At 37.8% G+C, this 25,967-nt stretch overlaps 1 protein-coding gene across 2 annotated transcripts in view; it reads left to right on the forward strand.

Moving 5' to 3' along the window:
* LOC124596506 (EGF domain-specific O-linked N-acetylglucosamine transferase) overlaps nucleotides 1-25,967 on the forward strand; it is a 138,163-nt gene that overhangs the window by 91,839 nt on the left and 20,357 nt on the right. For both annotated transcript variants that reach the window (XM_047135667.1, XM_047135668.1), the window contains exons 7-9: nucleotides 3,656-3,856; nucleotides 6,033-6,166; nucleotides 12,676-12,778. In XM_047135667.1, coding sequence (XP_046991623.1) covers nucleotides 3,656-3,856; nucleotides 6,033-6,166; nucleotides 12,676-12,778 — 438 coding nt within the window. The remainder of the gene's footprint in view (nucleotides 1-3,655; nucleotides 3,857-6,032; nucleotides 6,167-12,675; nucleotides 12,779-25,967) is intronic.

Consider the following 25,967-nt stretch of genomic DNA (forward strand, 5'->3'; position numbering starts at 1 on the left):
AACAACAACAACAACAACAACAACATGGAAGTAACTTCCATGAATTATTTCTGTGGAGAAAACACAATTGGGTGTACCCTGTAAAGATGGAACTACTGTCAGTCCTTTTACCACTGGAAAACATTGGAGAAAAATGGCAATACCCTAAAAATGACAGCAGTTGCCTCTTAGTCTATGGCAGTGTGAAATCACCAAGACATTGTGGCTAATTATGTGGCCTAAATAACTTCCTTCTGCCAATGGAGAGTGACACTTTTCAATACTTAATGTTAAGTGTGATTATTGCAACCTCTTAAGCACTTCTTCCAGCCACCGCATGTGATCCTTCAGATCCTTGTAAAAAACAACATCATGTAAGTAGACAATACACTGATGTAGTTTTAATCCCCTCAACACTCAGTCTAATAATCTCTCAAATGTGACCGGTGCATTCTTATGTCCAAAAGGCATCCACTGAAACTGGTAATGCTCCCATGGGACAGTAAATGCAGTCTTTAGTCAGTCCTCAGGCACTACTTTTAACTAGTGATAACCTCTTTTCAGAACTATTGTTGAAAACACCTGCTTTGGCCCAGCTTTTACAATGTTTTCATGATATTCAGTATCAGATATGCATCCGTCACAGTTCTGGCATTTAAATAACAGTATCACAAGAGACCCTGTATTTCCTTGACCCATCCAATGAGTTTTTAAGCATGATGATAACAGATGCTACCCACTCTCTTCAATTCCTCCATTATTGGTTGCAAGTGCTGGAGATATTCTATACAGTTTCTTATAGACAGGAGGATTGTTCTCTGTCAGGATCTTTTATTGTGTCACAATGTCTACAAACTTTTATGAGTAACAGTTTTTGATGTTGCTGAGCAACTGTCGTACAATATTTGTTAAAGGAACACACCACCATTTGACTGTTTTATTGTTCATTTAAGTTAAACCCAGGTTTCGACCTTTTATGCCATTTTCAAGTATATGCTAAAAGCAAAAATTGCATACAGTACAACCACATGAAATTTCAAAAGATGTAAAATGTCTTAAACAATGAATGTAAATAGGTGTACAATTATGAAATATGTACTTACATTTTACGTCTTTAACATATATTGCAGGATGCTTAACTCATGGGAGCACATCATATTCAGTAAAAACAGGCTTACACTGCAGGCATATTGCAGCTGTTATATACTTTTTATTCATGAATTGTGTTACACATGCATGCTCCCACCCCCACCCACACGCCCCCCTGTCACCTCTTCACTCCATGTCTTTCCTACTCGCCATCCTCCTACTCCTCACTATTGTACTTATGTCCACAACCCAAATATGCAGCAAGTTTGGTATAAATAGCATCTAAGTCAAGTCATGCTTAATTGAATATGCTGGAAATTCCGTCATTTCCTTGTGCTTTGTCAATATCCTTGTAATAATTAAGATCTGTATCTATTGTGATTCAGATAGGTTGTACACTTCTTATGCTTTGTAATACCAGAGTGGCTTTCATTAAGTGCTTTTCCTACTAAGATGCAACTACTCTGTTTTATACAAGTGTAATGCAGTATTACGTTTCCATACGCATAGTATGATTACTATATGTTTTTCTACTTTAACTCTATCTCATAAATATTGCACTGTGACTGTAGTCTAACGTTCCCTATCCACCATGGACCGCTACCCCCACCCATCTTTCGAAATTTCATGTGGTCTTACTGTATGCAATTTTTACTTTTGGCAAATACTTGAAAATGGCATAAAAGGCTGAAACCTGGGTTGTACTAAAATAAACAGTAAAACAGTCAAATAGCAGTGCGTTCCTTAAAAAACTCTTTCCCTTTAAAATGCTATACCTTAACAACAATGTGGGAAAAGACAGATTGCTACTTACTGTAAAGAAGACAAGTCAAATTGCAGCAGGCACAATTTAAAGACAATTATGCGTGTCTGCAACTTGATGTGTCTCCTTTATGGTAAGTAGCAATCTGTGCTTTCTTACATTTTTAAAATTTATATCTGGAGTTTCCTGTTTGAAATGCTGTACTTTTCACATAATGCAGATGAACTGATGGTTTGCTAATGGCAGAGGTCCACACTTGACCTCTCTAAATCATCCTCATTTAGGACACCTGAATTGACTATCAACAACCCCTTTGGTAGAACCACTTTGTCAATGCCAAAATTATTCGTAATGTATACCTCCATTCACATCCTACATGTGTGTCACACTGCTATGTATAATGCAACATATCCGAACAGTCATTGCGTCCCAATGGGTCTATAACACACAAAATATCACTCGATAGAGAAGTTCTTGTGTTTCCCCAGAGTAGTTTTCCTGTACCTTTCAGCACTTTATCATGTGAACTGGATCTTAATTTTTGTGTATGCATTTTAATCAGTTCCACCTTCATGGTATGAGAACCTCGTGCCAGTGTATCTTCTGCCGCAGCCTCCCCCCGTCAAAACAATGTTTTATCGAGTTTGACTGTGTGCTGCAAAAGATCAGTTTTTGCGTGATGCTCATTCAAGAAATTCAACCTGAGGACTGTGCAGTACTCCTTGCTGATGATGTGATACTTGCATATGCTCTCAAAAATTTCTTGCTTCAGTACAAAAATTGACTAGTGTTGCCACTTCATTGTCACCTACTCCAATTAATCTATACTGTGGGAAATTTCAGTCTTTTCTTACATAAGGGGTCCAGACTCACTACTGACAAATGAGCCCCCATGTCCACTAAAAATGCTATTTCCACCACCTCAAGCAGTGTACCAACTTTAATGGCACCCACAGGGCTGCTCTGCGTGGTGATCAGTGCTGATGGAAGCCTTTAGGGACCAGTGTACAGCAACAGAGGGACCGGGCTGCCCCCAGCCCAAGCTTGAAGATGTGTCCCACTAGAGACGTGGTAGCCAGCAGGAGGTAGTCACCAAGTGGGAGCCCCAGTGGCATGAAGAAGTCAAGTTGTCTGCATACTGTCCACAGCTCAGGTGGTTGCCTGCTACTACTGCAGATGAAGACCTTGCTCGGTAACTGTATACTACATCTGGTGCTGCAGTAGTCTCCACCTCAAAAGTCACAGAGAGAGTGGGCTCTATACAGTCACATATAGGCTCTATACGATCATTTACAGAAAATGTTGGTGAGTATTTGAGAACATCTGAGCGCATCTCAGGTGAGGATCTGATTTTGTGTGTGTGTGGGGGAGGGGGATTAGTGTTTACGTGTGTCTGCTGGCAAGTATTTCTCCAACAACAACACCCCCAACCCAGAAGAGACAACAGGCCATAGCAGCTAAGTGTCACCACTGGGCAGCAATGGCTTGATCTGTTATGCTCTTCTTGTTTAGTCTGTTCCTAAAGGAGCCTAGCCAGAGTAGTCATATGTGCCCAGCTTCCCCTGTCAGAGGCACTGGCTAAAAGCTTCTTCCACTTTGTCAGCTTCCTGGATAAATGCTCTTGCATTCTGAAGACACCATCTACTGAAACAGTTTTGGGGCTTCAGGCTGTATGATGTTATTCTGTTGAGCATCACAAGAGCAATTCATTCCACAAGACGGAGTCATGATGCAACATATTACTCATAAAGTGTGCATGTTAAAATGTAATTTTTTGTAAATGTCTGTTTATTCCCTTAAAATGGTTACTTCAAAAATTTCCAGATATGGGGCTGTGAAAAAAGTGGTTTGTTCCATGCATTTTCTAAGCATATCCTACATCGGTTACATATTCCACAGTATAAAAGAAATGATTCCAAAATCCATGTTACATTGCTGTCAAGAGACACAGCATATAGAAGAATATTAAATGAGGATGAACTCATTTACCATTTAAAACTGAATCCAGAATACGAAGTTAAGAAGGTAAATACATTGTATTCTAGAATTGCTGCTAAATGTTGGAATAAAGTTCTTTGTGTTATAGTGTAAAACAAAACAACAGTATTTGCTTAGTAGCCCAGAACTCCTTTTTGATTTTTCCAAGCCACACTGCAGCTCACAATTACTAATAGGTTAATTGCTATGGTTAATTTAGTGAAGATTTTGTTACTTAATCATTTAAAAAGTTATTTGGTGCATGTAAATGCAGATGATTCAAATGTGATAAATAAAAGCAGATTTATATCTGTCAATAAATTTGTAAAGGTCTTGTTTTATGATTTGTGGATGTGTAAATTCAGTGGAGAGTGATGAAAAGCTCCCATTTCTTGATATTTTCATGTACAAACAGAATGACGACACTCCGAGTCATATAATTCACTGCAGACTTACTCATGCGGACCAGGATTTGCATGTGATTAGCTATCACACATAATACAGGGTGATTCAAAAAGAATACCACAACTTTAGGAATTTAAAACTCTGCAACGACAAAAGGCAGAGCTAAGCACTATCTGTCGGCGAATTAAGGGAGCTATAAAGTTTCAGTTAGTTGTACATTTGTTCGCTTGAGGCGCTGTTGACTAGGCATCAGCGTCAGTTGATGCTAAGATGGCGACCACTCAACAGAAAGCTTTTTGTGTTATTGAGTACGGCAGAAGTGAATCGACGACAGTTGTTCAGCGTGCATTTCGAACGAAGTATGGTGTTAAACCTCCTGATAGGTGGTGTATTAAGCGGTGGTATAAACAGTTTACAGAGAATGGGTGACAGAGCACTTCATCACTGGCCTCCAAGAAGCCCTGATCTTACCCCCTGCAATTTTTTCTTATGGGGGTATGTTAAGGATATGGTGTTTCGGCCACCTCTCCCAGCCACCATTGATGATTTGAAACGAGAAATAACAGCAGCTATCCAAACTGTTACGCCTGATATGCTACAGAGAGTGTGGAACGAGTTGGAGTATCGGGTTGATATTGCTTGAGTGTCTGGAGGGGGCCATATTGAACATCTCTGAACTTGTTTTTGAGTGAAAAAAAACCTTTTTAAATACTCTTTGTAATGATGTATAACAGAAGGTTATATTATGTTTCTTTCATTAAATACACATTTTTAAAGTTGTGGTATTCTTTTTGAATCACCCTGTACAATGCACTGGCATTCTTAGGATGCTGCTCTGAAGCGCACGTACCTTTCGTGATGCAGCAAGCTTGAACACTTAAAAACTGTATTTAAATGGAACAGATATTGAAGTACAGCAAGATTAATCTACATCAGTTGCTTTCTTACCATGTATTGGGTTGTATCTGCTAAAATAGGTATAATTTTAAGAAATTTTGATATTGAGGCTGTGTTTCAGGTGCCAGCCAAGATTAACCACTTTTTGGGTTCTGTTAAAGTTCATTTAGAGCTAAAGGAACCCAGTGTTTATAAGATTCTATGCCACTGTGGTAAAGCATATATTGGTCAAACTATTTGTTCTATTGAGGAGGACTAGTGTGTGTCACTGCTACACAAGATCGTCACAACCACTTGAAAAAACCATGGTGCAGAATATTGCTTAGCAAAGAGTCACACAGTGAAACATAATGAGACACAGATACTGCCACTTATCATTACTGGGATTGTGTGCTGAAAAAATTCACTGATATTAGGCTGCCTGATAATCTTATTGACAAGGGCAAGGGCAGTCCTCTGAGAAAATTGTGGAACTCTGCACTGACCTTCTTCAAAACTTGGCTTTCTTAATCAGAAGAAGGTTTTGGCAATTAGTTACAGCAATGATACCTTGTATTTGTTTTCCTTCACCACTGGCATTGCTGCTAGTATCTTTTGCATTAGGGGCTGCACTCATGGCACTCGGCTCGTGTGCTGAGTACTCTCTAGTGGCCTATATAGGGGAGTCAAATGGTATATGCTACTTTATTTGATACATAACAGTTGACTGCAGAGTGTAAATGTATCCTTTTAGACAGATTAGAGGTATTTTGTACAGTTTGTGCTATGTCAGCAGTACTTGATAACTTTCATTAAGTTTATGTATTTAATATTACTGCTTTTTCTTTTTTATCTTCCTTTCTGTACTCATTAATGCTGCAATGAATGTGCTTGTAGTAAAGAATTTAAGCAAAAAATAACATTTTCTTCTCATTTCTTTTAGGTTGTCTACAATAGGCAAATGGATTTTAAAAAACAGTTGGAGCACACTCATAATAGTGATATATTTATTGGTATACATGGAGCTGGCCTAACACATTTACTCTTTCTCCCTGACTGGGCAGTTGTTTTTGAGCTGTAAGTACAATTAATGCAACATACACAATTTTTTGATAATTTTGGAGATAAAAATTTGATGTTGCCTGTGTTACAACACTGGCACTATCAGTGGCATTTTTACTTCGCAAGCAGACCCATGGACCACTGTGCCCTCTCCAATTTGCTTCATACTAACAGGTCAGCACTCAGACACCAGTTTCTTAAGCAGTATGATGCAGTCCTCGAAAGGACTTGAAAAAATTGTCCTTGAAGATCATTTGATTTCTGAACATTGTTATGTGTAAAACATCTGTTGCTTATTAACAAATTCATTGCTAGCAGCTCAGTGCTTAGCATAATGAGATTGTAACGGTGAATTCACTGGTTCAAATCTCGTACTTTTTTAAATTCTGTGTTTATTAACAAATAGAAATGTTAATTAAGAAATAAATAATAAGTTTTTAAAATTAAAATAACCTTTTTATTTTTAATTACTATTCATGCAAAAATGTGATTATTCACAATAAATTAAAATTTGGAAGAAAAATGCGAAACATCAAATAGAAAATCAAATACTTTTTTATTTCCAGAGACTGGAGAGTATTATTGATTTATATAATTTTTTCGTTTAACAAAAAGGTATTTGTCATGTCAATATAAAATTCTAATTAATTTTAATGCAACCAGTAACTGCAAATACAAAGATTTTTTTATTAAAATTATGTTGCCACATGTGTTAAATAACAGTTTCATTTGTTCATAAATTTGGAATTTTAAAAAAGTACTCCACTGGTGACATTTGATCCAGCAACTTCATGATTAGAATCTGATTAAACTGTATGCTGCACTACTGTTGAATTTGTTAAGCAGCAACAAATGTTTTATACTTAAGGGTGCTTGGAAATCTTTTAATTTTTAAAGGCAATTCTTTTTTGAGTTGTGTTATCCTGCTTTTCTCTTGCAACTGATGGTAGCACAGATGCTAAAGATGCAAAACTATATCCAGTTGTTGTTACTTACTTTGATGTTAAACAGGGAAAGATGTGCACCACAATACTATTATTGCTGGAAGCAAATTTAAATACTGGCAAAGAAACTTTATATCCCTTGAGTGGCGAACTGCTAAGAAAAGGAATTCCCTGGAAAAATTTCATTTCATTTGCTTGTGATAAAGCAAATACAGTGGTGGGACATATAAAAGGAGTGGCTGCTTTTTTGAAGAAAGTTCAACCACACTTAGGAATTCAATCTTGTTCCTGCCATCTGCTTCATTTAGCTGCACAAAAAGGTGCAAATAGCCTACAATGTTTTGATGCTGAAGAATTTGTAATGGAAATTTTCAACTTTTTCCAGAAGAGTTCAAGAAAAATAGTCTACTTTTAAACTGCATCAAAAAATACATGGCACCAAATGCAATAAAGTACTGAAGTGTGTTTGTACTTGATGGCTCTCTCTGCTCCAGTCCATAGAAAGAATAATTCAACAGTGGAAACCTCTTGCAAAATTTTTCAATGAGGAAGCTTAAAAAAATGTAAACAAGTCTCACTTATCTAGAGTGCACCCTATTATAAATGATCCAGTAATTAAGCTACACCTTCTTTTCTTGCATAATACCCTTTCATTATTTACAAAAGCAAATTTATTCCTCCGGAAAGAAGAGCCAGTAATTCACAGACTTCATACCATCCTAAATAACTTATTTGCAGATTTGAATGTGAGATTTATCAATCCTTCTGTAGTATCTACTTCTGGTAGTCTGCTGGAATTGAAATTTCAAAAAAATAAATATTGCAAAGAGTGAAGATATTGTCAAGAATGTAAACACTAGAAGCTAAATTCATCATACCGAGCTTGAAAACTCTGTAGTTACAAAATTTTATGAAGATGACAGAAGATCTTTCATCAACTTGTGTAGTTACAGCAAAGAAAAATTTCCGCTATATGATGATTCAGGTATTGGATCTTGGAAAAGAAAATCTTTATTGTCAGTTGTCAAGCTGAATGAGCTGTTTCCTAATGTTTTGAGTGATTGTGAGGGACACACACACACACACACACACACACACACACACACACACACACACACACACACGCACATTAGAATTGGAGTTTGACGACTTTGGAATGGTGGAAGAAGACAGAGCTGATACTGCTTGGTACAAAATATCTACTATGTGTGATGCATCAGGCATTAAAAACTATCCCTCACTGAGCAAGCTTATGCTTGCATTACTGCTTATTCCTCAAAATAATGCTGCCTGTGAGAGAGTTTTTAGTACTGTTAGGAAAAACAATACTGAATTTTGATCTAGTATGAATACAGGAACCTTGAGTGCTATGATCATCAGTAAAATGAACCATTTATAATTAGGAAGAGCATGCTACTAAAATAATTTTTCAAAGGATTAGATTCAGGCTGCAAAGAGTGCAACAAGATTATCAGTCAAGAGAAAATAATTGTCAGTCACTAGTGAGGATTCTGCATTATACAAGTAGAGGCAGATCAAGGAACAAGAGGCAGTGAATGAGAAAGTCTTCTAAATAATTTTGTATAAAACACTAAATACAGGCCTCTTATTTCGTGATGTAAGTGGGTTTTGTGTACTTGTTTTACTTTCATTTTAATGAATAATTTTAGATATACACATGTATTGATATTACAGTATTTGAAAATTACAGAAATATTTCTAAAGCACCTTTATGCGTACTAAACCGATTTTTAGCTTTTTCCACTTAACCTGATTTTTTTCATTTACAACTATTTTAATTGCAGGGAAATCTTTATTTAGGACCAGAAAGTGTGTGAAATACAGTGTTTAAAGGCCCCAAAACACAATTCTAATTTTTAAAATTTTCCAACTCAGTCACTCCAAGCAAATGCTAGGATGGTTCCTTTGAAAAGGCATGGCTGATTTCCTTCCCCGTCCCTGACACAGTGTGAGCTTCAGTTCCATCTCTCAAAATATTCCAAGGGAGAGCCCGCAAATCAGGTTCCATATTTGCCATGTGATAACTGACAGCCACTTCTCAAGATTGACAGTTAGGAAGTCCTGCAAGCAAACCAAAGAGGGCAGAGGAGTCCATAAGGTCATCTTGTCAGACTGATTCCACTGGAAGTAAATGATTCTCTTAAAGCAGATTTCACACTAATGGTGTGAAAGCAGCATGTTAACATGCTCAGCTAACTGGGCAGGTCCTGTTCTTTCTCCCAATGCAGAATTCCTTATCCATTTCTGTTTGTAAATTCTTTATTGATCTCTTATCCATCAAACTGCTTAGAATTTGCCCTTTATGACTAGTTATTCTTCATAGACTTGGAGAGAGAGCTCTGTTGGAGTAAATTCATGTCAAATGAAGTGATCATATCAATAACAATATTATGAAAAGGAAAGTTGCAACTCATCATATAGCAGAGATGCTGAGTCACAGATAGGCACAACGAAAGGACTGTCACAAATAAAGCTTTTGGCCCAAGGCCTTCGTCAAAAATACACACACACACACACACACACACACACACACACATACTCTCTCTCTCTCTCTCTCTCTCTCTCTCTCTCTCGCTCTCATGCAAACGCAACTCACACACATGGCTGCAGTTGTGTGTGTGAGTTGCGTTTGTCTCTCTGTGTGTGTGTTTTTTTTTTTTGTCTATTTTTGACAAAGGCCTTACAGGCCCGAAAGCTTTATTTGTGACATTCTTTTTGTTGTGCCTATTTGCGACTCAGCATCTCTGCTATACGGTGAGTGGCAACTTTCCTTTTCATACTATTGTTACAGTCCATCATGGATTTTTCATTGTTTGATCATGTCAGTAAGGAAATTCTGCTTCAGAGATCTCAAGTATATTTTTGAAGTCTTAAAAAAGATATAGAACAGTGTTTATTGAGATAAAAAGAGACTAATATGAAGTAAATTGGGTTTTAGTAAGAATAAAAATTACCTTTAGGTACCTATATAAATGCAGTTGGGGTACAAATGATAAAATTGTTCCATTTGTTGCTGAAGGGTTCATAATGGAGTTGTTTATTGGTCAAATGCAGTTTGTTGGTAGATGTCAGAGAGGAAATTGAAACCTCAGTTCCTTTAATAGCCTCTCCTGTGCAATTTATCAGAATATTTGAATTCAATAATGTAAATTCTGTTTAAGTCAAATGTTTGTGTAAAAGAGATCTTGGCATTGGTAGCTGATAGTGCTCTTCGTAAAATTATATAATTGCTGTGTTTTAAATAGAAGCCAGAAGTGTCAGTGAGTAGTTGAAGACAAGAAGAGGTGGCTTTTTCATTAGCTGTGTCTTATCGTAATATACATATGTTTAACACTCTAACAAAACAAGAAATAGAACAAGCCTAAATTAAATTCTTATACAAAATCTCCACAGAGTTTATGAATGTTGTTGAAGAAACCAACAAGTTTCCCATTGGTTGGTTGGTTGGTTGGTTGGTTAGTTGGTTTGTGGGGAGGGGTCCAAACAGTGAGGTCATTGGTCCCATCAGATTAGGGAAGGATAGGGAAGGAAATCGGCCATGCCGTTTCAAAGGAACCATCCTGGCATTTGCTTGAAGCGATTTAGGGAAATCATGGAAAACCTAAATGAGGATGGCTGGACGTGGTTTTGAACTGTCATCCTTTCGAATGTCAATCCAGTGTGCTAATCGACGCACCACCTCGCTCGGTATTTCGCATTGAAAAGGATGTAAAACAAGGTGACTCCACATCTCCAGAATTATTTTTAGGAGTCCTAGAAAAAGAAATTGGATTGGGAAACATAGGAAACCCAAATTCTGGGAAAGATATTAAATAACCTGAGGTTTGCTGATAATATTGTTCTGTCTGCAAATAGTATGGAGTTTCAAATATTGGTTAGTGAATTTGCATTAGTCTGCTCTGAAATTGGTCTAAAAATGAGCTATGTTAAAACCAAGATCATGATGAATGAATAGATACCAGAGAGAAACATATTTGTTGGAAGTATGCAACAGCAAATGGTCGCAGACAATGTGTATTTGGGCGAACTTGTAAATGTGAAAGGAGGCCTAGAACAAGAAATATTTCAACGTATTAAATTAGGCTACCAATCTTAAGGAAGTCTTCAGTTTTGCAGTCTAAGATGTCGGCTGATCTGAAGAAAACAGTTTTTGACCAATGCATACTGCCAGTAATAACTTATTGCTTTGAGACTTGGACATTAATTGAATACATTGTTAGAAAACTAACAGTAACTCAAAGAGGAATGGAAAGATCAGTTGGGCTAAACAAAGAAGGACAGAAAGAAAGAAAGTAGTTGGTATCAGACAGACAACAAAGGTCACTGACATTATGGAAAGAGTGAATACTTTCAAATGGCAGTGTACTGGTCATGTCACTCAAAGCAGAGATGGCAGATGGTTAAAACAAGTATTAGATAAGAGCCCAGTTTACCAAAAGGGACCCAGGGGAAGACCACCAAATGGTTGGGACAGAGAGTAAAGAAAGACAGCTGCATTGAACTGGCAGTGGGAAGCAATAGATCAGCAGAAATGGAAGAACCTACAAAGATCCTATGTTACACACCAATACAAAGAGACCGCGTCACCAAGTGATCAAATTGGCTGGAAGTAGCTGATGTGGCTGTTTCTGCCTCTTAGCATATAACTTGTTCCACAGCTTTGAAGCTGTTTTTCCTGATGGTATTTATGAAACGTGGTATGTGAAAGGACAATTGAATGAATGAGAGGAAGGGTTGTGGGGAAAGGAAGTGAAATTATGTAAGATCAGTGTTGTGTATTATACTGAAAATAGTATGAAAAATAGATGACATAAATTGCAATGGCCAGACAACAGACTGTTCTGTGGGACTGAGGCCTCTGTTACATACACTCCTGTGATCTAGTTGACTTTATTAGTGCAACATTCCTTATGTATTGTATGAGAAAATTTTAGGCATCATTTTTTATATTATTTACAACTGTATTTGTTTTATAATTAGCCTCATGAAAACCATGTAAACACCACAAAACATGGGCCATTATGCTTATTAGTATTGGAAAGTAAATGTAGGGTAAGGAAGGCATCTTATTGCTTAATACTCAGTGGGAATCAGTAGTTATCTTGTAGCTATTCTTTTTAAAATCTACTAAGTCTTTTGAAAAAAAGACAGTGAGAGCAGAAGAACATACCCAGATTGTATATTCACTGTCCCACAGGATGTTTCTTATCATCCTGTCAAACAATAAATATCTGATTGAAAGAATCTCAGCAAGTCATTTTGGAAGCATAAAAACCTCTAAACTAAACATTTGAATTTGTGCTCTTTTATCAGTGTGTCAGGAAGAAGAAAAATGTTTGTAATATATTGTGAATAGCACAACACTATAATCCATCATTTTATATTTCAAGTTAAATTTAAAATGTTAATGCTATTCAGCATTACCAACACAGCAGAGAGTGTTTTCAGCTGTACGCTTAATTAATGTTATAAAGTCAAGAATGCTTCATTCTACCAACAGCTTCTTGCATATTTATTTATTTACATAATTCTTCAAATATGATCTCTTTTATGTTCTAGGTACAATTGTGAGGATGAAAGCTGTTACTTGGATCTTGCCAGACTGAGGGGAGTCAAGTACATCACATGGCAAGACAAGACAAAACTCCATCAACAAGATGAGGTAATTGCTTCTAGTGTAAACCGTAATGCATTTTTTCATTTTGCTTTGCAAATAAGCTTCTTGTAGTTGGACTACAGAGCAAACTATCTCTTTACCACACAGAATTATAGAAACTGGGACTAACCCCTCAGTGAAACAGGCAGTGTACCTGGCAATGAGTAGAAGTACTGTAATATTCTGTCTGGAAACTGTAAATGTAAGAATTAATAGTATAGGTAACTTCCAGTATTTAGGAAGCTTTGTTTCTTTGAACAGTACAATAAATCAGGAAAATTGGCAAGAAAATAAAAATAGCTTCCAAGTTATATCACTCTTTATCCTTATTATGGGATCTGCAATTTATATTATGTCACAGGAGGACATTATCTAGAGAATAAGTAGACAATGTGCTGTTTGATGTTTTATTTTTGTATTTAAGCTTATTTCACCTTTATTGCCTTCATCATTACATGTCCTGACATTGTAGATGGACATACGTCAACTTAGAGTAAAATATTACTGTCTCTATAGTCGTTGGATGTGATATTTTTACAGTAACGTTTTAAAGTTGTTAGGTGATTTTATGTTGCATACATATTATAATACATTTTTCGTTATTTTGATTTTTTGTAGAAATTGAAGTTTGACAGCTAGCTGCTTATTCATCGGCCAAATTTAAAATGTTACTGAAAAATTAGTACATCCAACAACTACGGACAGCAGTAATAGTTTATTGACAGTTAACATATGTTCGTCTACAGTGGCAGGACATGTACTGATGAAAAAGGCCAGAATAAACTTATGTATAAAAATAAAATATCAAGCAGCGTACTGTCTACTTATGCTGTCCATTATAACACTCTGTTCATAAAATACTGTAGAACAGAACTTCTCCAATAACTTAAGACCTCTACAAATAAATATCTTGCTGCAACAGTGATTGGATTGTTCAATAGCCATTTCCAAGCAAATAAATTGTAGTTAACCTACTCATGCCTCTATAATCAGGAGAGAGAGAGAGAGAGAGAGAGAGAGAGAGAGAGAGAGAGATTTGGAATGGAAAGGGCAGATACAATAAAGCTAAAGACATTGTATTGGAAGGTGCATATGAAGACAGTTTTGAGAATATTTTGAAGAAACTGTAAGAACAAAACAATTTAGTGGGAGACCTCACAATGTTTTCATGTAAATTTAAATTTTATTGTCATTTTCTTGTTATTCGCATCTAGCATTTTATATTAAATTTCATTCTGGATCCTATATATTAAGAATTCATTTATGGAATCTATTAATCTACATGTGATCAGAATTGACTGAATACAGTGTTCAATAGGTATTTGGATATGTTACAAGTATCTTGTGGCAGGTAAAGGCTGGGAGTATGGAATTATAATTTTGTTCATAAAATTTTTGTACTTTTTGTAAATGGGAGTGGCCAGTGCTCTTTCCTAACCACATAGTCCCATACTCTGCACAATGGATGAATATACGTTAAAGAAAGCATTAACTCCACAGTTCACAAGTACACATAACGTCCTCTCATCATGTCAAATTGTAGAAGGTGCTTTGCTTTTCTATGTTAGGTGTCCTTATTTCAATGTCTCCCATTTGCATGTAAATAGCAAAAACGGCAATTAGGGTACAATAAAGTATAACTGTGTGAACAACTGTTTAAACATTGTGCTTAAGATTAACATTTTCCGTTAGTTATTTTCTGTTTCAGCACCAAAGTGGTAAATGAGTAACCATAGGGAAACTTTTGATGTGCCAGTGGCTTTCTGTAGTGTTAGAATTTTTTGAAAGATCTCTTGCTGTAGACTTTTTAACCAGGAGTGCAACAGTTCTCTTTCTTTGCATTTTATGAATGTTGTTGTTAAACTAAATCAGGTGCTATGGGCCATACGTATAAAGTCGGCTAAACTTGGTGGTGGTGTTGGGCGTCTACAATCTGAAAACTGGTTTGATACTGCTCTCCTTGTTAGTCTATCCTGTGCAAGCCTTTTGATCTCTGCATAACTACTACAACCTACATCCATTTGAATCTGCTTAATGCCTTGGTCTCCCCACCCCCTTCCCCTTCGCATCATTAAAAATTGATGATTCCTAAATGCCTCAGTGTTTCCTAGCCATTGATTCCTTATTTAAGTTACTTTGCTATATATTTCTTATTTTTCCATTTCAAATCAGTTTCTCCTTATTAGCTACTTGATATACTAATCTGAACTTGAGCATTCTTCCATAGCACTACATTTCAAAAGCTTCTGTTCTCTTCCCATCTGAACTATCATTAACACTTCACTTCCATACAAGATTACACTCCAAAAAAGTTCCCTAACATGTAAATTTATATTTGATACTAACAAATTTCTCATTTTTTAGAAAAGTTTTTCTTACTATTGACAGTCTGCATATTATATCCCCTCTATTTCAGCCATAATCAGTTATTTTGCTGCTCAAATGATAAATGGCATCTATTGCATTTAATGTCTCATTATCTAATTTAATTCTCTCAGCATTTACTCTGTTTAACTGATCTACATTCCTTCTCTTTGTTTTACTTTCGCTGATGTTCATCTTATAACCTCATTTTCAAGACATTCCAGGGATTCAGTTGCTTTTCCAAGTCATTTGCCTTCTGTGACAGAATTATAATGTCATAAGAAAACATTCCAATAGTACTAACCTAGTCTCTTTTTCTTGTTAGCACTAGTTCATCATTTCAAAACTGAAACCTTTTTGGGTGTTGAACAAGGTTAATAATGGACACAGCACCATTATATTTAGTTTCACTAGTTCACACATCTATTAAATTTAGATTCACTTTCTGAATGATGACTAGCTTCTTAACTGTTCTGTTTATATATAAGTGGCATTAAAAAAGAAACAAGTGGGAGGTATAATTACAGAAACCAGTACCTGTATGTTAGAAGTATTGGCCCTCACTCTTGAGACACTTGTCCCACTGTGACACAAGGTGGTGAATGGCTGTCTCATAAAATTCCCTGGACTGCAATGTTAACCAGTTCCACGCGTACAGCTGGACGTCATCGTCCACATGAGTGCAGGAAAGGTTATTCTGATGTTCTTCTTTGACTGAGATGGCCCCCTTCTGATTCACTTCCTGCAGCACGGGACAGCAGTGAATGCCCAGCATTACTCGAAAACCTTGACCACCCTTCGCCAAGCGATCAAATCAAAACGACCAGGCAATCTCACCTGTGGGGTCATTCTGCTCCAAAACAATGCAAAGCCTCATATGACCAACACAGTTGCAGCACTCCTGCAGAAATTCAAATGGGAGGTTCTCGGCCACCTTCCATACAGTCCGGACCTCTCTCCCTGTGATTATGCCATTTTTGGTCCCCCTAAAAGGGCTCTGAGGGGCAAACGATTCACCTCGGACAACAATGTCCAGCTGTATGTGCGGAACTGGTTAACATCGCAGCCCCGGGAATTTTATGAGACAGCCATCCACCACCTTGTGTCACAGTGGGCAAGTGTCTCAACAGCCAGGGTCAACACTTCTAACATACAGGTACTGGTTTCTGTAATTATGCCTCTGGCTCGTTTCTTTTTGAATGCCCTTATATCACAAAAATACGTCTATCTCATACGATCAGTAACAGTTCAATGGCAACATGTGTCACAGACCTCACCCTTCCGCTAATCACAATTCACAAAAACATAGTCAGGTAAGACAGTTCTCTACTAAAGTCACTGGAGACTTTTAACACAACACAGGTCAATAACACATCTATAAAGTGCAATCTAATAAATACAGTTTTTGTTCATTTCCACCAAAGAAGTTTATAAAGATAAATGGCTACTATCATTCAGTAATCGAGTGACCTAAAATGTAAGCACAACTGACTCCAAGAACAGACTGAAAAATTTTGGAGGGAGGGGAAGCATCTATGAGCAGGTGGAAGGGTATTTAATGATTTCAATAAATGCAAATCAAGTTATAAAACTGAAAGGTAAGAATTTACTATTGCAGATGAACTGTATACATTAATTTGATTTACATTATATATGGTTAGTTAACAAAGTAAAAAGGATGACAGAACTATTTAGTATGCATCTGTTGCAAATTTCGTATTTACAAGTGCAATTGCTGTATTTGAAATTATGTTAATTTATACAAATTCTTAATTAATGACTTAATTGAATATTGGAACCAGTCGTTCGATAGGAAAATAAGCCAACAAAAGTATGATGGGGCTTTTGAGAATTAAACAAGAATGACTCGAATGGCAAAATACGTTTGGTATGTCCAAACTTCAGTTACAAGTAGCTGTTAAGTCAGTCAGTTTTTGAAAATACAAAGATAGTTACTGGAAGGAATGGATTCAGGACTTTCTACTGATGGTGTCAATCTTCTCAAGATGAATGATTAATTCATTCAAATATAACCAGATTAAGAGCAGCCGACCAGTTGCAAAGGATAAAGTAAAGGTTTCAATAGATATAAATCTATCTTCTTCAGAAGACGGCCTGGGGACAATGAACATCGTAATTTATATTAAGGTATGAAACATGAGTCAAGAATAAAGTTTAACATATATTAGGAAAATATTGTATTACAAGATGTGAGAAGGATTCCTGGTACTTACAGTATTACATTAACATGAAGCGATATGTCCTTATCGTTTTTACAAACATCTGCATAGTTTTATTAGTCACATAAAATATAGCCCTGAGAACAGGGTTTGTCAGACAAATAAAATAGGTACATGGAAGTTGGAGAGCGCATAAGCGACTGAGTAAAATCGGCCAGCGTAGTAGCACTGCGGCCAGGGCAGGTGGCGCTCAGGTCGCGAACTATGTGCCAATTGGCGTACTGAAGTAACATTTAAATATCAATATTAAATACGTCCTTAAATAGAGTAACAATAAATAAAATGGAAAGCATTTAACACTCCCGTTATGACATTGTGGGAGGTATAGGAATAATAACGTAGATGTATACATCAAAAAGACAGGTGGCACTTCCGCCGTGAGTTACATGCAGTGGCCTATACAGCCAGAATATAAAAGTTATATTACCATATTAGTGAAGCACATAGAACGTATATAAGTCAAGACTTTAAGAACAATCTGTAATGGCTCTTAAGACATAAATTATGAAACCTGGTCCACAATCCAGTTACTCCATACTTTAGAATAAAAGAAAATTACATGAGGGCCACTGTAGTGGCAGCCATACATCGTGAGAAAAACACATTATATAAAAGATAGTGAACTGAAAGATTTGAAAGTGCGTTATAGCTTCCTGAGGAAATAGACTACTGAGGTTACTAGCATTAATGTTATATATTAAACAGTACGGGTTTGAAGCCTTCGAAAAATTGTCTACAGGCAAGGTTCAACTGATCATTCAGTATATTGCCGTCTTTGAGCTCTAGATGTTTAAAAATAAATAGCTCTTCCCACAGATCTAGTCTCCGTCCTTTGACCTGTCTGTGTAGGATAACCGTGTCTTCTAACTGTTTAGGCGTATGGCCGGTTGTCAAGAGGTGTTCAGCAAAAGTAGAGTTGTGAATATTCGTTCCTTTTTTACCTAATAGATGTTCTTTATATCGTGTTTTCACAGCTCTGCCAGTTTGACCAATATAATATGAGGGACAGTTATTACAGGTTAGCTTGTAAATACCTGAATTAGAAAACCAATTAAGGATTAAACGTCTTCTAAATAAAAAATATAACTGCAACGTCTCCTTCTCTACAGATAACAGTTTAAAAAGAAATCTTGTACAGTCAGTAGAGATTGCCAGCGATTGGTTTTCTAATTCAGGTATTTACAAGCTAACCTGTAATAACTGTCCCTCATATTATATTGGTCAAACTGGCAGAGCTGTGAAAACACGATATAAAGAACATCTATTAGGTAAAAAAGGAACGAATATTCACAACTCTACTTTTGCTGAACACCTCTTGATAACCGGCCATACGCCTAAACAGTTAGAAGACACGGTTATCCTACACAGACAGGTCAAAGGACGGAGACTAGATCTGTGGGAAGAGCTATTTATTTTTAAACATCTAGAGCTCAAAGACGGCAATATACTGAATGATCAGTTGAACCTTGCCTGTAGACAATTTTTCGAAGGCTTCAAACCCGTACTGTTTAATATATAACATTAATGCTAGTAACCTCAGTAGTCTATTTCCTCAGGAAGCTATAACGCACTTTCAAATCTTTCAGTTCACTATCTTTTATATAATGTGTTTTTCTCACGATGTATGGCTGCCACTACAGCGGCCCTCATGTAATTTTCTTTTATTCTAAAGTGTGGAGTAACTGGATTGTGGACCAGGTTTCGTAATTTATGTCTTAAGAGCCATTACAGATTGTTCTTAAAGTCTTGACTTATATACGTTCTATGTGCTTCACTAATATGGTAATATAACTTTTATATTCTGGCTGTATAGGCCACTGCATGTAACTCACGGCGGAAGTGCCACCTGTCTTTTTGATGTATACATCTACGTTATTATTCCTATGCCTCCCACAATGTCATAACGGGAGTGTTAAATGCTTTCCATTTTATTTATTGTTACTCTATTCAAGGACGCATTTAATATTGATATTTAAATGTTACTTCAGTACGTCAATTGGCACATAGTTCGCGACCTGAGCGCCACCTGCCCTGGCCGCAGTGCTACTACGCTGGCCGATTTTACTCAGTCGCTTATGCGCTCTCCAACTTCCATGTACCTATTTTATTTGTCTGACAAACCCTGTTCTCAGGGCTATATTTTATGTGACTAATGAAACTATGCAGATGTTTGTAAAAACGATAAGGACATATCGCTTCATGTTAATGTAATACTGTAAGTACCAGGAATCCTTCTCACATCTTGTAATACAATATTTTCCTAATATATGTTAAACTTTATTCTTGACTCATGTTTCATACCTTAATATAAATTATGATGTTCATTGTCCCCAGGCCGTCTTCTGAAGAAGATAGATTTATATCTATTGAAACCTAGGTAAAGATTACTTTATCCTTTGCAACTGGTCGGCTGCTCTTAATCTGATTACGTGGAACCGTTGCTGGTGCGCAGCTATGTTTAAAGTACTCAAATATAACCCTTACAGACTGTTAGAATAATTTCAATTACAGAATAATTTGAATGGATATGGTTTTAAACAATCACTATAATCAAAAGATTTAAAATTAGTACTTGAATAATAAATTAATGAGGAATGTTTCAATCACAGTATTGTGACCATTTCAGTGTACACACAGTATGTTTAGTCAGACAAAGTTGAAATATAAAATGAAAAAATGTGTTTATAGGTAGGAGTACAACAGCAGCAGATGGAAAGGTTCCAATTCGCTATGTTTTAACCTCAGTGTTTTTATTTCCTCTCCCTGAACTTTCGTTCCTTTTCCAAGTTTCATCATTGTTTCCTTTACTGCTTGCTCAATGTGCATATTGACTAATTATGAGGATAGACTACAACCCTGTCCCTCCCATTCTCAACTACTACTTCCCTTTCATGTGATTCGACTCATATAACTGCAGTCTGGTTCCTATATTTTACCCCTGATTCCTTCAGGGACATTGTTTTATGCTTTGCAGATTTGCATTTTTCATCTAGCACTTTCTGTCAGTCTGATTTTTCACACATCTGTATTCCATCTTGCCTGTTTCATATACTGTGCTTTTATATTTTCTCCTGTAACCTATTAAGTTGAATATGACTTATGTTATTTGAGAATTTTTATTGGGCCTTGTCTTTTTAAGTATTAGTCCAGATGGATGGGAAGTTGGCAAAACTATGTCTGAGCAGTGATAGTGCTATGGCAACAGCAGACAGTATGCATGTGACATTGCGTGTGCATGCCGGAGAAACTAAGTTCCAAGGCATGAAGTATCAGCTTAAAAAAAATATAATCTGACTTCAATTCCTAGTTAGATGAGGAATAATAGCTTCATTTGGAACTCATTCCTGTTGATATCATGTGTTTCCTTTTTGAGCAATATGACTTGAACCAATTCTCAGAATTTCCTATAACACCCTAATACTCTAATTTACTCGAAAGAAGTCGACATTTACACAGTGATGTGTTTAGCACAGTGCAGAATATACAGGTGGCCAGTAAATATTGATACATCTACATCTACATTTATACTCCGCAAGCCACCCAACGGTGGGTGGCGGAGGGCACTTTACGTGCCACTGTCATTACCTCCCTTTTCTGTTCCAGTCACGTATGGTTCGCGGGAAGAACGACTGTCTGAAAGCCTCCGTGCGCGCTCGAATCTCTCTAATTTTACATTCGTGATCTCCTCGGGAGGTATAAGTAGGGGGAAGCAATATATTCGATACCTCATCCAGAAACGCACCCTCTCGAAACCTAGCAAGCAAGCTACACTGCGATTCAGAGCACCTCTCTTGCAGAGTCTGCCACTTGAGTTTGCTAAACATCTCCGTAACGCTATCACGCTTACCAAATAACGCTGTGATGAAACGCGCCGCTCTTCTTTGGATCTTCTCTATCTCCTCCGTCAACCCAATCTGGTACGGATCCCACACTGATGAGCAATACTCAAGTATAGGTCGAACAAGTGTTTTGTAAGCCACCTCCTTTGTTGATGGACTACATTTTCTAAGGACTCTCCCAATGAATCTCAACCTGGTACCCGCCTTACCAACAATTAATTTTATATGATCATTCCACTTCAAATCATTCCGCACGCATACTCCCAGATATTTTACAGAGGTAACTGCTACCAGTGTTTTTTCCGCTATCATATAATCATACAATAAAGGATCCTTCTTTCTATGTATTCGCAATACATTACATTTGTCTATGTTAAGGGTCAGTTGCCACTCCCTGCACCAAGTGCCTATCCGCTGCAGATCTTCCTGCATTTCGCTACAATTCTCTAATTCTGCAACTTCTCTGTATACTACAGCATCATCCGCGAAAAGCCGCATGGAACTTCCAACACTATCTACTAGGTCATTTATATATATTGTGAAAAGCAATGGTCCCATAACACTCCCCTGTGGCACGCCAGAGGTTACTTCAACGTCTGTAAACGTCTCTCCATTGATAACAACATGCTGTGTTCTGTCTGCTAAAAACTCTTCAATCCAGTCACACAGCTGGTCTGATATTCCGTAGACTCTTACTTTGTTTATCAGGCAACAGTGCGGAACTGTATCGAACGCTTTCCGGAAGTCAAGGAAAATAGCATCTATCCGGGAGCCTTTATCTAATGTTTTCTGGGTCTCATGATCAAATAAAGCGAGTTGGGTCTCACATGATCGCTGTTTCCGGAATCCATGTTGATTCCTACAGAGTAGATTCTGGGTTTCCAAAAACGACATGATACGCAAGCAAAAAACATGTTCTAAAATTCTACAACAGATAGACGTCAGAGATATAGGTCTATAGTTTTGCGCATCTGCTCGACGACCTTTCTTGAAGACTGGGACTACCTATGCTCTTTTCCAATCATTTAGAACCTTCCGTTTCTCTAGAGACTTGCGGTACACAGCTGTTAGAAAGGGGGCAAGTTCTTTCGTGTACTCTGTGTAGAATTGAATTGGTATCCCGTCAGGTCCAGTGGACTTTCCTCTGTTGAGTGATTCCAGTTGCTTTTCTATTCCTTGGACACTTATTTCGATGTCAGCCATTTTTTCGTTTGTGCGAGGATTTAGAGAAGGAACTGCAGTGCGGTCTTCCTCTGTGAAACAGCTGTGGAAAAAAGTGTTTAGTATTTCAACTTTACGCGCGTCATCCTCTGTTTCAATGCCATCATCATCCCGGAGTGTCTGGATATGCTGTTTCAAGCCACTTACTGATTTAACGTAAGACCAGAACTTCCTAGGATTTTCTGTCAAGTCGTTACATAGAATTTTACTTTCGAATTCACTGAACGCTTCACGCATAGCCCTCCTTACGCCAATAGAGTAATAAGCAAGACAGAGATTACTGACAAAACATCATGCAAGACTTAATAAGAGCTGAAAGTTATATGCATTATACGTGATCAACATATGTGGTAGGGGAGGGAGATGGAGATGAGACAGGTCAGAAAATAAATACAGAAAACTAAAAAGAAGTGAAGAAAGGAATAGTTACTGAAAAGAAATGCTGAGACCAAAGAAATTAACGCAAATTAAGGCCAGCTGGGTGGTGAGAACCAAGGTCATGTTGTAGCACCATTTCTCACCTGAGGAGTTTTGAGAGATTGCCATGAGGGAGAATCCAGATGGCAACTGTGATGAAACAGGCACCAAGGTCAGGACTATCATGGTGCAGAGCTTTCTCTGCAACAGGATATTCTGTGTTGCCAGTTTACACTGGCTGTCTATGTCCATTCATGCAATCTGATAACTTGGTGGCAGACACGCCAAAGTAGAATTCGAATGGTGTTTAAATAACAGCTGGTACATAACATGTCATTTCATTGGTAGTTCTCCCTTTGATAGCACATGTTTTGCCAGTTACAGGGATGGTATAGGTGGTGGTATAGGTGGTGGAACAAGAGCACATAGGGCAAGGTTTACAGTGTGTACAGTCACAGGGATAGGAGCCATAGGGTAGGGAAATGGGTAAAGAGGGATAGAGGGATCATAGGGTTTGGCAAGGATATTGCAGAGATATTTTAGGTGGGGAGGGGAGGGGGGGAGGGGCGGCGGCGGCGATGAAAAATTATTCTAGGTGTGGTGGGTGCAAAATGTCGGACAAAACGTACTTCATTTCAGGACATGATTTTAGGAAGTCATACCCTTTTTGAAGTAGCTGATTACAACTATCAAGAGCAAGATAGTATTGAGTGATAAGGTGTACCTCTGAGTTGTTTGATGGAGGGATCAGTAGTATGAGTACTGGATGCATAGCCTTGAAAATCCACTTTTGAACAGGGCGGTGGGGTAATTATGACCAGCGAAGGCTGGGTGAGAATGGTCGAGTACCGCTGTAAAGAGTCTGCATATCTAAGCAGATATGTTTGCCTCGAATGCCAAGGTTGTATGAGGGGGAACATTTGGCATGGAAAGGATGGCAACTGTCAATATATATCTACTGTTCCTTTTTAGTATGTTTAATTTGAACAGAAGCATGTAGCTGACCATCAGCGAGGGATGAGATCAACATCAAAGAAAGTAGCATGGGATTCAGAATATGACCATGTGAAATTTAATTAGGATAATGTATTCAGAAATTCTAAAAAAGTTTAACAAGTCAGCCTTACTGTGAGTCCATGTGCCAAAGGTTCATCAATGTGTCTGAATCAAACCAGAGGCTGAAGGATAGTGGATCCAGGTAAGTCCCCTCCAAGTGATCTATGAAGAAGTTGGCATAGGAGGAGCCATCCTGATTCTGTGGCCTGATCAGTTTGTATGTTTGCCTCTCAAAGGTAAATTATTTGTTCACAAGTAGAAGTTGATTAAGTGGAGCAGGAAGGGCATCATAGCTTTGGAATTGGAGGAGTACTGGTTGAGGTAATGTTCAGCAGCTGATAGACCATGTAAAAGAGGAATAGGCAAGCAATATTTGTGGTTGGAATGGGACACACTGATTTCAGATGATGAAGAAATGGTTGATGTCTTTAGTGCAGGAGGGAGTCTTTGTACTACACTGAGGTGACAAAAGACACTGGATAGCGTTACACACATACAGATGGTGGTAGTGTCATGTGGTAGTTGGAAGTAGACACATGTGACATTCCATTTTAGGAAATGTTAGGGAATTCAGTACTCTGAGCTCCACAGTGTCAAGAGTGTGCTGAGAATACCAAATTTCAGGCATTACTTCTCACCATTGACAATGCAGAGGCTGACGGCCTTCACATAATGACCAAGAGCAGCAGCATTTGCGTGTGAGTTGTCAGTGCTAACAGACAGGCAACAATGCATGAATTAACCACAAAAATCAATGTGAGATATACTATGAACATATCCATTAGGACCGTGTGGGAAAATTTGGCATTATTGGCTTATGGCAGAAGATGGTGAGTGCCTTTACTAATAGCACGACATTGACTGCAGCATGTTTCCTGGGCTTGTGACCATATCAGTTGAACCCTAGATGTCTGGAAAACTGTGATGTTGTCAGACAAGTCATGATTTCAGTTGGTAAGAGCTGATGGTAGGATTCAAGTGTGGTGCATACCGACCCCACAAAGCCATGGCTCCAAGTTGTCAACAAGGCACTATGCAAGCTGATGGTGGCTTCATAATGGTGTGAGCTGTGTTTACATGGAATAGACTGAGTCCTCTGGTCCAACTGAACTCATCATTGACTAGAAATGATTATGTTTGGCTACGTGGAGACTATTTGCAGCTATTGATGGACTTCACATCCCCAAACAATGACAGAATTTTTATGGATGACAATGCGCCATGTCACCAGGCCACAATTGTTTGCAATTGGTTTGAAGAACATTCTGGATAATTTGAGTGAATGATTTGGCCACCCAGATTGCCCAACATGAATCCAATTGAACATTTATGGTACATAATCAAGAGGTCAGTTCATATACAAAATCCTACACTGCAACACTTTCGCAATTACAGATAGCTATAATGGCAGCATGGGTCAGTATTTCTGTAAGGGACTTCCAACGACTTTTTGAGTCCATGTCATGTCAAGTTGCTGCACTACTCTGGGCAAAAGAATGTCCGGCACAATATTAGGAGGTAAGGAGGTACTCTGTGGCTTTTATCTTCTCAGTGTAGGCTGCAGATGTTGATCAAATAAGACAGATATATTTTCAGAGGATGCTTTGAAGCCAGCAACAATGTGATGACCAGGATGATTGGACTTGTGGATCTGGAAAGAAGGTAAAAGGTGTGACTGCATGGTTTGGGGGGGTAAGAAGTTCTATGAATTGATGGGTGTCAGTCCTTGTGAAGGGACTGAGGTTTATAGGAGGGATTGTAGGTCAGTTTGTTTCACAGGGTTCAGATATTGATGGCAGATGCTGCATGTAGAGGTGTCAGAAAGCTGGAATAGACCCTCACTTATGTACTACTGTTGGTCAAGTACCAGAGTGGTATATCCATTCTCCGCCAGCGGGATAAGAGAGACAGGTTAGTGTCATTTTGTAGGGACCTTTGTCAGACAGTAAAAAAAGCCTCTTATATTTTACTGTACTGTTGAGTTATGGTTTTAGAAGAGAGTCTGTGCTGAGACGTTGTGGATGTCTCATGTGACTTCAGATCATAAATTCAGCTCTA

The sequence above is a fragment of the Schistocerca americana genome, chromosome 2 (assembly GCF_021461395.2).
Source record: "Schistocerca americana isolate TAMUIC-IGC-003095 chromosome 2, iqSchAmer2.1, whole genome shotgun sequence".
Taxonomy (NCBI): domain Eukaryota; kingdom Metazoa; phylum Arthropoda; class Insecta; order Orthoptera; family Acrididae; genus Schistocerca; species Schistocerca americana.